The sequence below is a fragment of the Marmota monax genome, unplaced genomic scaffold (genome assembly GCF_021218885.2).
Source record: "Marmota monax isolate L192 unplaced genomic scaffold, Marmota_monax_Labrador192_F-V1.1 WCK01_AAM20220418_F8-fsc00015, whole genome shotgun sequence".
In the NCBI taxonomy this organism is placed as follows: domain Eukaryota; kingdom Metazoa; phylum Chordata; class Mammalia; order Rodentia; family Sciuridae; genus Marmota; species Marmota monax.
The window spans coordinates 5,785,130-5,800,407 of NW_026692194.1; the positions used below are offsets into that span (position 1 = coordinate 5,785,130).

A 15,278-nucleotide genomic window follows, 5' to 3' on the forward strand; every position below is an offset into this window, starting at 1 on the left:
ACTATGTGGATCTTGTCTCTCTATACCCAAATTGTCATTTGGTAGTATAGCACAAAGAATAGCACCTAGACTGTTAAGGACTCACTCTGGTTAATTAAAAAAAAAAAAAAAAAGTATATCCTGTGTCTTGTGCAATATTCTTTGAAGTAAATCTAATACTAAGTTTAGCCTGCATGGGTCATGTAAGTGCGAATATCTGATTGAACTTGATTAGGTACTCATGGTGACCTTTGCAATAAGCAAAAAATACCAGTGTTCTTTCTGGTGTCTCCTAATTTCTGAGTGTCCCCAATAATGCTTGCTATAAACTGTTTCCATTTAACCTGATTTTTTGAGGTATATTAAAGAGGACCTTGCCATTTATGCAGGAGTCTTTTTTACCCCTGTTGGTGTGTATTCAGAAATTCAACATAGGGACTGGGGATGTTGCTCAGTGGTAAATCACTTGCCTAGAATGCAGGAGGGAATAGGTTTGATCCCCAGAGCACAAAAGCACAACAAAACAAATAAAAAAAACAAAGTGAAAAACAAATGTCAAAAAAGAAATACAATAATAATTCCAAAGATGGGCATACTGCCCAATATTAATTCAAGCATACTAAGATGCCATATAGATGGAAGCTTATTATGTGCAATCATATATAATTTCTACTCTTGGCTGCAGCAAACTTTCCATTAAAAGGCTTTCTTTTTTCTAAGTCCAAGGTCTATTTCTCTTGCTACATTTCAAGGATTTTTCCAATTCAACTGTAACTAAAAATTCTCCTGCCCATTCACTGATGTTACATCTCTATAGAATGTATCAATATATGTAACATCAATAAAAGGTTCCTGGATAAGTAGTCTCAAAATATGTTTCTAGTTAAGAAAGTCTGTTTCAGACAGAACAGGGAAGGGACTTTTGATCAGTCCAAATACAGATACTTTGGATTTACTTTCACCTTCCAGCAAAGACTGTAATTTTAGACATTATTTTATTAATTATTGCCGATTTAATAGCAATTTTCCATAAGAAATTACTAGATAAATGAATAGCCTCTATGTGTAAATCTAAGATATACAGAAAATAATTGCTAGCAATCTATTCCTTCAAGAAGAGGTTTCGGGGCTGGAGTTGTGGCTCAGAGAGCATTTGCGTAGCATGTGTGAGGCCCCAAGTTTGATCCTCAGCATCACAAGAAAATAAAAAAAAATAAAGGTATTGTGTCCACCAACAATTAAATTTTTTTTTTAAAGAGGAGGTTTCATGTTCAGTTGGGGAAATAATACAGCCAATATAATTTTTATCAATATAATGCAATAATATTTTATACATTTATATTTCTTAAGGTATAATAGGGAAAAATCTAGAATACTCATCCCTTCATCCATAAAAATTATGTTGATAACTACTTTCAAAGCTAGTAAAAAGAGTGAATATAAGCTGTGTTTAAGTTTTCCAATTTTAGCTGTTAAGTATAAATACCTGTTTTTATGAAATACATTTTGTTTACTCTTGAATATGAATAGTACTATAGTTAAATTTTAGTGTCCTTTTTTTATTATCCTAAAACTACCTTACTCAAACATTTAAAAAGTGAAGAGGCTGGTGAAATGAAATTATATGTGCTAAAAAATGCAACTAAAGAAGCCAGTTATTTAAGTCACTATTCCCTGCAAATGTAACATAAAATGCTGAGAAGAAAATGTAATATCAAAGCAAAAAAATATGGTACGATGTGGACGTACTGACTTAAAACATGTATCTAGTCACCCATGGTCCCTATCTACCCCCTTCCATTCACATTTTACATTTATTACTTTTGGAAAACTAGTCTTAAATTATTTAGCTTTTAATTATGTGTATTGTCCAGAACATGTTCCTTCCATAAAATAGAAACCTTACCTTGTAAAAGGCAGTATATGTTTACAGGTCAATGGAACAGGATTATAAGCCAGAGTGGTCAAAATGGTCTACAATAGGAGAAGGGAGGACCTAATGATTTGCTATGGTCTTTTAGTTAACATATATTCAATTTTTAATATGTTCCAAAACATGCGCTAGAAGTTAGAAAAGAAAAAATAATTAGAAACTCTACCTTGAGAGTTTCTATTTTATAAGACACAGGGGAAAAATGAAAATAATAGTAATACAAATCAGTAGCATTCCAAAGGAATCTTGAATAATCACAAGTTGAATTAAAATAATTTCTTCAATTAGGGTAAGAGAATTTTAAACAGTCTAAAAAAAGTTAAGTCTCAGTCTCTTGAATCACTGGGATTACAGGCATGAACTACCATGTCCAGTGAATTTTAGAAAATTTAAGGCATATGTCCCATACTTAAGCAATGAGGGTTTAACCATTAAAGCAAAATATTACTAATGCTTTCACTGAATCTATATATAGCTTAAAAAACCCTTTATTTTCCTTTCAATACCAGTATAGAACTTATAAAATATTATTATATTTTCTTCTATTGCTGTTATCAAAAGAGCATAGACTGCTCCAAACATGATCATATTAATATTCTATCAGAGTGATAAAAACTCATGCTATAGGAAAAGGCCTGTATTTGCAAATATAGAGTAGTATTATAAAGATGGAATAGTCAAGATTATCAAGGAAATGGGTATGAAAAGCATCTCCAAGTTATATAACAACAGAATTAAACTTTGAAAGATAGGTATGCTATGCTCTGAATACCCCCAAATTTATATGTTGGGACTTAATCACCAGGGTGATGGGTATTAAGAGATGTGGCCTTTGGAAGGAGATTATATCATATGAAAAGTCTAATCTAATGCTAAATCCAACAAATAGAACATACATGTAAAATAGATATTTATGGAAAATTTACAAAAAATTACATTATGCATCAAGACTACAATAAAAAAAACAAACTAAAAACTTTTCTAAAAATTGGGATAAAGGAACTTGAGGGAGTAAGTTTGAATCTTTTATTATTTGCTCTCCTGGCATGCCATCTATTAGAAACTGATCCCTTATTAGATATTAAATCTACTAACTCCTTGATCTTGAAATTCCTAGCCTCCCTCCATAACTGTGATCAACAAGTTTCTGTTGTTTGTAAATTACCTAGTGTGAAATCCCCAAGTGGACTAAGACAAGGTAGGTGAAAGGTCATTGGTGGTGACAGGGGAAGGACACTCATTTATCCTTCTGAAAATATTCAAACAAACCAAATAATCAAAACTCAAAAGATTTAAAAAAAAAAAACAGCTCAAATATGGGACATGGCATTTAAAAATTGCTGAGATCATTATAAAACACAATGCAACTGTTAGCATTTATTTTGGGGAAAAACAATAAAATATTACTGAAATAAATATAATAGTAGCCAAAAGTTTTCACAGAAAGAAGAGAAACACATTGCAACTTTCATCATTTAGGAGGACAGTCAAAAAGAAGAACATTTCATACTTCCTAAGAGAATCATACATCAACAAGTCATAACAATCATAAATATTTATACCCCACATACAATGGAGCATCTACATACCTCAAACAAACCCTTCTCAATTTCAAGAATCAAAAAGACCACAACACACTAATACTGGGTGACTTTAACACACCTCTCTCACCACTGGATACATTCTCAAAACAAAAATTAAATAGAGAAGCTACAGAACTAAAAATATAATTAATAACTTAGGCTTAACAGACATATATAGAATATTTCATCCATCTATGACTGAATACAATTTCTTCTCAGCAACACATGGATCCTTCTCTAAAATAGACCATATCTTAGACCACAAAGCAACTCTTAGCAAATACAAAAAAATAGAGATAATACCTTGCATTCTATTAGATCATAATGGAATGATATTAGAAATCAACAATAAAATAAAATATAGAAACTAGTCTTAACACCTGGAGACTAAGTAAAATGCTACTGAACCAATGGATAGCAGAAGAAATCAGGAATGAAATAAAATAATACTTAGAGGTAAATGAGAATAGCGATACAACATATCAAAATCTCTGAAACACGGAGATTTACTCTAAGAGTAAAGTTCCTTGCATTGAGTGCACTCCTTAAAAGAACAGAAAGTCACCAAAGAAATACCCTAACATTACATCTCAGAGCCCTAGAAAAACAACAAATCAATACCTAAAGCAGAAGACAGAAAATATTTAAAATCAGAGCTGAAATCAATAAAATTGAAACAAAAAATAATAATTCAAAAAAGTTAATGAAATAAAAAGTTGGTTCTTTGGAAAAATAAATAAAATTGATAAACCCTTAGCTAAGCTAACGGGAGGGGCGGGGGTGGAATCCTCAAATCACTAAAATTTGTGATGAAAAGGAAATATCACAATGGACACTACTGAAATACGATAATCAGAAACTATTTTGAAATTTATACTCTAATAAAATAGAAAACCTTTGAAGACACTGACAAATTTCTAGAGATGTATAACCTGCCCAAATTGAAACAGGAGGACATAGAAAATCTAAACAGATCAATTTCAAGCAATGAAATGGAAGACACCAACAAAAGCCTACTAACGGGCTGGGGATATGGCTCAAGTGGTAGCGCGCTTGCCTAGCACGCGTGAGGCACTGGGTTTGATTCTCGGCACCACATAAAAAAAACAAAAAACAAACAAACAACAACAAAAAAAAAAAAAAACCAAAATAAAGATATTGTGTCTACCTAAAAAAACCTAAGAAATAAAAAAAATAAATAAAAGCCTACAAACATGCGGATGGGGTTGTAGCTCAGTGGCAAAGCGCTTGTCTAGCATGTGTGAGGTACTGGGTTCAATCCTTAGCACCACATAAAAATAAATAAAGGCATGCTGTCCATCTACAACCACACACACAAAAAAAGTAAATAAATAAAAATAAAATAAAAAGCTTACTAACAAAGAAAAGTCCAAGACTAGATGGATTCTCAGCTGAGTTCTACTGGACATTCAAAGAAGAACAAACACCAATCTTTCTCAAATTATTCCATGAATGAGAAAAGGAGGGAACCCTTCTCCAAACTAATTCTATGAACCCAGTATCACCCCGATACCAAAACCAGACAAAGACACACCAAAGAAGGAAAACAAAACTTCAGAACAATATCCCTGATGATCATAGATGCAAAAATTCTTAATAAAATACTGGCAAATTACATACAAAAACATATTAAAAAATAGTGCACCATGACCAAGTAGGCTTCATCCCAGAAATTCAAGGTTGGTTCAACATATGGAAATCAATAAACATAATTCATCCCATCAATAGATTTAAAGACTAGATTATCTCAATAAATACAGAAAAAAGCATTTGAGAAAATACAGCATCCATTCCTGTTCAAAACACCAGAAAAACTAAGGATAGTAGGAATATACCTCAACATTGTGAAAACTGTATATGCTAAACCCAAGGCCAACATCATTCTAAATTGAGAAAAATTGAGAACATTCTTTCTAAAAACTGAAACAAGACAAGGATGCCCTTTTTCACCACTTCTATTCAACTTAGTCCTTGAAACTCTAGCCAGAAGAAATTAAAGGAATACTAATTGAAAAGGAGAACTCAAACTATCCTTATTTGCTGATGACATGATTCTATATTTAGAAGACCCAAAAAACTCCACCAGAAAACTTCTAGAACTCATAAATGAATTCAGCAAAGTAGCAGGATAAAAATTAACACCCATAAATCAACTGCATTCCTATACATCAGTGAGGAATCAATAGAAAGAGAAATTAGAAAAACTATCCCATTCACAATAGCCTTGGGAAAAAAAATTGAGAATCAATCTAAAAAAAGATGTCAAAGACCTCTAAAATGAAAACTACAGAACATTAAAGTAAGAAATTGAAGAACTTTGAAGATGAATCCATATTCCTGGATAGGCAGACTTAATATTGTCAAAATGACCATACTAACAAAAGTGGTGTACATATTTAATGCAATTCCTATTAATATTCCAATGACATTCTTCATAGAAATAGAAAAGGCAGTCATAAAATTCATTTGGAAAAATAAGAGACCCAGAATACCCAAAGCAATCCCTAGTGAGAAAAAATGAAATGGAGGCATCACAATACCAGACATTAAATTATACTACAGAGATAGAAAAACAAAAATGAACGACTTGGTAAAAACAAACAAGCAACAACAACAACAACAAAATTGAATGGTATTTGCACCAAAACAGACATGAAGACCAAAAGTACAGAATAGAAGACACAGAGATAAACCCACATAAATACTGTTATGTCATACTAGACAAAGGTGCCATAAACATACATTGGAGAAAGGAAAGCCTCTTCAGCAAATGGTGCTGGGGAGACTGGAAATCCACATGCAGCAAAATGTATTTATACCCCTATCTCTCACCTTGCACAAAACTCAACTCAAAAGTAGTCCAAGGACCTGGGCATTACCCTGTGCTTACTAGAAGAAAAAATATGCCCAAATAATCCATCATGTTGGCTCTGGAACCAAATTTCTCAACAAGACTCCTAAAGCACAAGAAGTAAAATCAAGAATTAATAAATGGGATGGTATAAAACTAAAAAGCTTCTTCACAGCAAAGAAAATAATGAAGAATGTGAAGAAAGAGCCTACAGAATGGAAGAAAATCTTTGCCACATGTACCTCAGACAGAGCATTAATCTCCAGAATATATAAAGAACTCAAAAAACTTAATACTACTACTACTACTACTACTACTACTACTACTAATAATAATAATAATAATAATAATGTAACAACTCAATAAATAAATGGGAAAGGAACTGAACGAACACTTCACAGAAGAAGAAATACAATCAATTAACAAACATAAAAAAAATGTTCAACATCTCTAGCATTTAGAGAAATGCAAATCAAAACTATACTGAGATTCTCACTCTAGTCAGAATGGCAATTATCAAGAACACAAGTAATAATAAATGTTGGCAATGATGTGGGGGAAAAGGTACACTCATACATTGCTGGTGGGACTGTTAATTGGTGTAACCACTCTGGAAAGCAGTATGGAGATTCCTCAGAAAACCTGGAATGGAACCATATTTGACCCAGTTATCCCACTCCTTGGTATGTACCCCAAAAACTTAAAATCAGCATACTACTGGGGCTAGGGTTGTAGCTCAGTGGTAGAGCGCTTGCCTTGCATGTATGAGGCACTGAGTTTGATCCTCAGCACCACATAAAACATAAATAACAAAATAAATGCATTATGTCTATCTACAACTAAGTTTTTTTTTTTAAAAAATCAGCATATTACCATAATACAGCTACATCAATATTTACAGCAGCTCAATTCACTGTAGCTAAGCTATGGAACCAACCTAGGCCCCATCAATAGATGAATGGATAAAGAAAATGTTATATACACAATAGAATATTACTCAGCCATAAAGAAGAATGAAATTATGGCATTTGCTGGTAAATGAACTGGAGATTATCATGCTAAGTGAAATAAGCCAATCCCACCAAAACCAAAAGCCAAACATTCTCTCTGATATGTGATGCTAACACACAATAAGACGGGGTAAGGGGAAGAAAAGAATAGAAGTTCATAGGATTAGACAAAGGGGAATGAAGGGAAAGGAAGGGAGATGCAAATAGGGAAGACAGTAGAATGAATCAGACTCCTGTGTTCATATATAAATACAAGACTAGTGTAACTCAACATTGTGTACAACCACAAGAATGGGAAATTATACTCCAGGTATAATATGTCAAAATATACTTTATTGTCATGTATATCTAAAAAGAATTAAAAAATTTTAAAAAGAGTCAATAGATTCTATTTTACTTTTTATGTTAGTATTGATGGATGGGTTTATTCATTTAACTATCTAGCGTTTTAATATACTACTACTCTAATATAAAAATAGAATATATATTTTCCAAATTATTCTATTAAAATATTTGATTAAAAATTCTTAAGAGTGGCAAAATTTGGGGAACAGGTGAGAAAATCACTAAGAAAAGACACAAAATAAAAGTACAAAAAGAAATAATATAAATGAAATTAAGTATGTCAGTTATCAAGACATATAATATTAAAGGCCAAATATTATAAGGTTAGATTAGCCATATGCTATTTATAAGAGAAATATAAATATTCTAAATAAAGGGATAAATATGTCCCCCAAATTAAGTATGTTAAAAATATCAATATAAAGTAAAATTTCAAGGCATGAGGCATTAAATGGGGCAAGCATACAAATGAGAATGAAGTTATAAAAGAATAAACTTTTTTGGTAAATTAATTTAGCATTGACATGCTCTGTCTTTAACAGATGAACTATACAAAAAGAATAACAATACAAATAATATAAATGAAAAGTCTGACTTAATGATGAAGGTAACAAATAGAATGTCCACATAAAAAAGATATTTACGAAAAATTTACAAAAATACATGACATAATTAGACCAAGAAAAAACATCAATAAAATGTTTTCTAAAACTTGAAATCCAAAGAACTTTTGAATCTTATTGAATTAATACACTAGAAATAAACAAACTCGAAATAAACACTCCTGAACAATCTTGGATCAAAAAAAAATCAATTTCAATCACAAATTAGAAAATAATAATTTATAAAATCTGCACATGACAAAACATGTACTGTTACATACAAGCCTGATTTGTTTCTCATGGTAGATTTCTAGATGTGGAGCAGAAGTGAAAGTGACTGGAACAAAGTCTAGGAACGTTTTGGCTAAGGATTTACACGGTGATCAATGTGATTGATCCCCATGTGGTAGCAAGAATTGAGGCAAAGCCAAGAGATAAATACCAAAGTACCAATTCATTTGGAAAAAAAACAAGAATTGATCACATAGTAGTGAAGGGACATCAATCCAGAAATTTAGAGCAGTTAATTAACTAAAAGAAATATATAAATAGTACTTGATTTTCACACCAATAAAGTAAAAATCAGTTCCTCTGTGTAATAACCAGATTAGCAATAACTATTAGCCAACGATTAAAAAGGAGGTTCTAACTACTTAACATCTTAGTAGTTTGATCAAACCAACCAGAAGGGATAGCTTCATGGCATATTTTCATAAATATATGCAAATCTGAAACAGAATATCCATATAATTCATGTAACTATATGAACATGAGCTAGGAGAAGCTTCTTGTTTATCTTCTTGTTTTGTCTTATCATCCCTTTAAGGCATATCTTTATGTCAGAGGTTTCATTCATACATTGACAAAAAATACGAGCATATTTAAGTTGCTTTATACTATAATTCTGAAATTACAGCAAAGAATTTTATGTTTCTTTGATTATCTTTGGACTTGATCTTAAACTGCTAAAAATCTGTTCAATTATAATAAGCATAAAAAGTTTTCAGAGAACTAAACGGTTTAAGGAAAAATATCTTAGTGGAATTTTTTTTTTCTGGTAAATAATGTTTCAACTCTTCAAAACAAGAGAAACCTTTTGGTTTAATGATAATAAAACTAACCTGTAATTTTTGCTGCCTTTTCTTCTTGGTTCACTCGGTTCTCATCATCATCTTCATTATCTTCTTCAAAGTCATCCAAATTGCCAATGTCAGCTTGCTTCATACTCATCAAACTAGCCAAACTTTGCATGTCTTCATCACTACATTAATGATTAAAGACATAATCAAATTATAATACAGTTAATTTAAATGACATTGCTTGAAAAAGTATTATTTCTTAAGACATACAGGCTGAGCATCCTTTATCTGAAAATTCAAAATCCAAATGTTTCCAAGTCCCAAACTTTTGAAGCCACTGAAAGAATGCCACAAGAGAAAAATTGCATACCCAAGTTCACATGATAGGTTGTAGTGAAACTTCCGGTGCACTAAAAAACTGTATAAAATTACCTTCAGGCATATAAGGTGTATAAGGTGTCTATGAAACAAACAAATTTAGTGTTTAGACTTGGTCCCATCCCCAAGATGCCTCATTGTGTACATGTAAATATTCCAATATCTAAAAAAATCTGAAATCTGAAACACTTCTGGTCCTAAGCATTAGGATAAGGGATATCAATCTATAATAGTAATATATTCTTTATTTCTGTAAATCTGCAAATAAGTCTTTTTAAACACTTGTATAAGAAAATTGAATAATCTAAGTAGTCCTATTCATTAATTTTTAAATAGCATGTTTAATGAGTAAAAAGAGAGGAAAATTAAAAACTAACCTATTAGGAGTTAATTTAAATCTGTATGCTATTCATAAAGCAATAGGATAAGTCAGGTGCAGTGGTGCACAACTATAATCCCAGCAATTTGGGAGGCTGAGACAGGAAGATTGCAAGTTCCAAAGCAGCCTCAGCAATTTAGTGAGGCATTCAGCAACTTAAAACCCTGTCTCAAAATAAAAAATTGAAGGGACTGGGATATAGATCAGTGGTAAAGAACCCCTGAGTTCAATCTCCAGCATCAAAAATCAATCAATCAATCAATCAATCAATAGTATAGTTGCATATCAGATGACATACAGACTCAAAAATATTAAAAATTTTTAATTTCAAAAGATATCATTCCTAAAAAGTTAATTTGCTTAATATTTTCACTTTAATTTACTTATATTTTAACCCTGAACATTTTTCGTTGGGGAAGGTAAGTAAGTATGGAAGAAGTAGATAGAAAGAAGATTATCATCAAACAGGGACGAGAGGTGGGAGGAAATAGGAGAGAGAGGGGGAATTGCACGGAAGAGGAAAGGAGACCCGCCATGTTATACAAAAATACATAAAAGAGGATGTGAGGCGAAGGGAAGGAAAAAAAATAAATATAAAAATAAGAGAGAGTGAGAGAAGTGAGTTATGGTAGCTGGGGTAGAGGGAGGGGAGGGGAGGGGAGGGGGGGATAGGAAGAGGATAGGAAGGGCAGCAGAATACAACAGACACTTGTTTGGCAGTATGTATAACCGTGGCTGTGTAATCAACGTGATTCTGCAATCTGTAAACGGGGGAATAATAAGAATTCATACCCCATTTGAAACAAATGTATGATATATGATGTGTCTAGATCAATGTAATGTTTTGAGCAACCAATAAATTTCTAAAAAAAAAAAAAGAATCCTTTAGGTATTAAAGGGCATGCAGTCATTAGAAATATAAGGGTGATAAATGAAATTGGGAAGAGAAAATAAGTTACATTGTATATTATTACAAATATTATTGCAATGATTAAGATCTTTATAATCTGAATCATAAAACATAGTCATTAAATTTAATGGAAATAATCTTAAAAAAAAAAAAAAAAGAAGTAGGTAAAGAAGAAATTCAGGGATTTCTGAGAGTCTCCATTCAATTCAAATTGAGACATTTGATATAGCTGAATTTCTTCTCACCCAGATTACTGTGAATGGTTTTGAATCCTTCCAATGGAAGGAAGTCCACCCTCAAAGGATCTGCTCTGAATTTGTTTCTCTCTTCTTTCTATGTTTCCTTTCCTTTCTTTTTGGCTTAAACTTCAGGATAAGATATTTTTAATATCACTGTATTTTTGCCTACAGTTTAAGGTCCTGAGATGAAAGACTAAGATGTTTTCATTCTGGACTAACCACACTCACTTAGAACCTAACTTCTCTGAGAGGAGGCTTATTGTTGTTATCTGCCAAGTTATTTGCTACCATGTAGACAAGTGTCAATCATCTCATTTTGAGCAATAAACAGAATCCATTCTTATCATTCAAGTAGACATGGCCAATTAACTATAATTGTGGTTACTAAACCACATTCCACTAGGTCAGATATGTTCAGAACTGTGATTTTGGATTGGATTGGATTGAAACGTTCATAGCTACCTTTTCCCCTCACCTTTAATAGGAAATTCTAAGAATAGCTTTTCCATTTATCTCATTCCTTCATCTTTTACTTCAAGGAGGTACAAACTCTTTCATTAAACCAATAGCATGCATTTACTCTAACTGTATGCAATAACCAGAGTGAACTGATACTTTTCCCCTCCTGTTCTATGTTTTAATCTAATCAGAATTTTACTCTTTTAAGAGACTAGACTCAAGTCTAGAAATCTGTGCAATGCTTAATCAGTGTTTAAAAAGTAATTTTTGATTTTTATTTTTTGAGACAAGGTCTTGCTTTTGTTGCCTGGGTTGGTCTTGAAATCCTAGGCTAAGCAATCCTCCTACCTCAGCATCCTGAGTAATGGGGATACAGGTGCACACCACTGCTTTACATAGAAGTGATTTTTTAAAAGGATAATAATCATGGTAAATTGTTTATCTGCATATACTTTTCTAAGCAATTTTTGGAAGGTTGAGCCAAGAAACATGAATTGGCAAAAAGTTTCCTTAATTCTTTCATCCCTTTTATCCTAAATTTTTTATTTAGGGTTCCTCTCACTACTTAGTTGCATCAAGTAGCTCTACAAATTTATCTGTCTGTACTTTAGACTACAGGCTGCTACAATGAAGATAAACACTTATGATACCCTATAATATCCAATTTCAAAATTTGAAATCAGTTATTATATATAGTTTTATACTATAGTTCATTTTTTGGAATCAAAAGAGGCTATTTATAAATAACAAGGAGTTTATTTAACTCAGTCTATGAAATAAAGAATGATGGCTATGTTATATGATGTTCAACTAATACTAGTCTGCTGAGCCAAAAAGTTCTTTACTTGTGGTGTCTTGAAACACACTGTGAATGAAGCAGCTTATTTGACAAAAGAAACTTACGTGGCTTTTCCTTCCCGAAGGAAAATGCAAGATAATGAAAACTGGAGAGTGGCAGATACAACTTTTTTAGACAATGGCTTGAATTTTAACTTGACATCTGTCTGAGTTGGCATAGGGCTTGCATACTGTTTCATATTGATGCTGCTAGTAGCAAGAGCTTTCCTTCGACCAGAAGGGGATTCCTAGAAGACACAAACACACACACTCATAAATAAATAAATAAACAAACAAATGAATAAATAAATACATTTTTAAAGATTATGTATTTTGGAGTTATCTGATAGCCAAACAATAAATTAAAAAAAAAACATTTATTTTTACTTTTAAGTAGACACACAAATTTCATTTTCATGTGGTGCTGAGGATCGAACCCAGTGCCTCATGCATGCTCGGCAAGCGCTCTACCACTGAGCCAAAACCCCAGCCCCCAAATAATAAAAGTTAATAACAGCTGAGAACTTCCTTCTCCAATTAACTCCTATAACATAGTAATAAATAAAATCATGATGAGGTTTCATCATAGCTTTTATATCTAAGTAAGGCAGATAAGAAATTAGAAAGAGAGTACAGGTGGAAAAAAGGAAAGACTAGAAAACTCTAAATATCTTGGGAAAGGAAAAGCAAGGAATAAAAACAAGGACAAAGTGTTTCCAGATTTACTGTGAAAAAAGACTCTAACACTGGGCTAACAATGGTTTTCCTTCCTTTCACTGTACTTAATGAAACAGTGTAACCTACTAATATTTCTCCTTTCTAAACACTCAAAATTTTTTACAGAACTTCTACCCTAGGTGGCATTCTTCCTCTTTTTTGCCTATATTATCTAAATTCTATCTATACTGTCATTTGAGCCTTATTTCTTTCCAAAGAACTTTTCCAATCATTCCAGTTTGTAATTCTCTCTCACTTCCATAAGATCACACATTTAAAGGAAGAAACAGGTCTCTGATCTCAGGTTCATGGCAGCACTGCTAACTAACCCCAGCAAATTTCAAAATTCTTCTCGACATTGCTATTGCCAATTCATCAGAAATGAAACACAAAATGAAACCTGTCTGCTATTGAAGGTGTTTAAGCCATCATATTTCCTAATTGAAACAAAACAGCAAAATAATGACTAGGCATTAATTACATGTAAAGCACTGTAAATTCTGAAGGGATATGATGATGAATAACACATAATTCTTGAGTGTGTTTCTAATGGAAAGGAAAACATTTTATGGATAATTTTTTAATGACATCAATCAGAGGTTATATATATATATATATGTATATATATATATATATATATACACTATTATTTCTTAACATTTACTGATCTGGCAGTTGAGAGCAACATTTAAGGCTGAATGTCTAAGTTGGGTGACCTTGAACAAGTCAGGACACTTGAATCTCAGTGACCTTCCCTGAAAAATAAAGAGGAGCTAAACAAATCCATTGAAGTCCTGCAATTATTTTCTATAAAATGTTCCAACCAAGGCAAGAAGAACTTCCATTAATATCTTTGAAATTTTATTTAATAAATCTTTATTTGTCCTACGATTGACAAATCTGCCTAAAATAAGGATATACTAGTTTAATCAAAACATTAAAACAGACCTCAAAAATATGACATTTCTGCCCAGCAGAATAAGTAAAAATGCAATATAACAGCCCTAAAGAACACCTTGTTTTAAAATGTGGTCTTATCTGTCAGATTATGCACAGCAATATTATACAGAACTATTAGTGCATGTAGATACCCTGTGAATGAATTTCAAATATGCATCAAGCACTTGAGAAGGATTTAAGCCCTCTCAGAAAAAATACTTAAGAATATGCAAATACCTTCAACTGAATCAAGTTGAACAGATGTGACTATCCCAAACAATACAAGTGTTCTTTCCCTGGTCGCTACTGTCAATCAAAGAATAAGATTAAGGTCCAAGGTTCTGACAATGTACAAAATGAAAAAGTACAATCAGGGAGTATCAATTTATTACACTGATATGAACAATAATCTCTTATTGTACTTTGGAATAGCTAAAACTTCTACATATAATATAGGATTTAAAGCCCCAGTTTTGAAAGCATGACATACAAACTGTCATGTATCATTTTCAGTTTTTGTTAAATCTCTTTTACAAAGTATGACTTTGATCCCTTAATGTAATCATTTAATGTTGCAACAAAATAATCAAACTATAAAAATTAAGTTAACTTGGAAATAAGCATGATTTTGAAAACTATTAATGGGCTGGGGATGTGGCTCAAGTGGTAACTCACTCCCCTGGCATGCGCGGGGCGCTGGGTTCGATCCTCAGCACCACATAAAAATAAAAATAAAGATGTGACCACCGAAAACTGAAAAATAAATATTAAAAAAATTTCAAAAAAAAAAACTATTAATGATTCCTATAAAAATCTAGGTATTTGATAATTAACATTCTGTCAATTTCATTTTTTAAGGACAATAGTTATATAATTTTTTTTTCCTGCTGAACTCAGGTTTTATGATTAAAAATGTTCTAATTATTTGATAAATCAAAGTTTTTGAAACAATAGGTAATAAAATCTACTAAATTCTAAACACAATTAGCTGAACCATTTAAGCAGAGGTTTTTAAAT

General features: G+C 32.0%; 1 protein-coding gene across 9 annotated transcripts in view; it reads right to left on the reverse strand.

Annotated features, from left to right (window-relative positions):
* The window catches only part of Ehbp1 (EH domain binding protein 1), a 322,315-nt gene that overhangs the window by 187,631 nt on the left and 119,406 nt on the right, over positions 1-15,278 (reverse strand). For all 9 annotated transcript variants that reach the window (XM_058572791.1, XM_058572806.1, XM_058572790.1 and 6 more), the window contains 2 exons: positions 12,672-12,853; positions 9,446-9,585 (listed from right to left, as the gene is read on the reverse strand). In XM_058572791.1, coding sequence (XP_058428774.1) covers positions 9,446-9,585; positions 12,672-12,853 — 322 coding nt within the window. The remainder of the gene's footprint in view (positions 1-9,445; positions 9,586-12,671; positions 12,854-15,278) is intronic.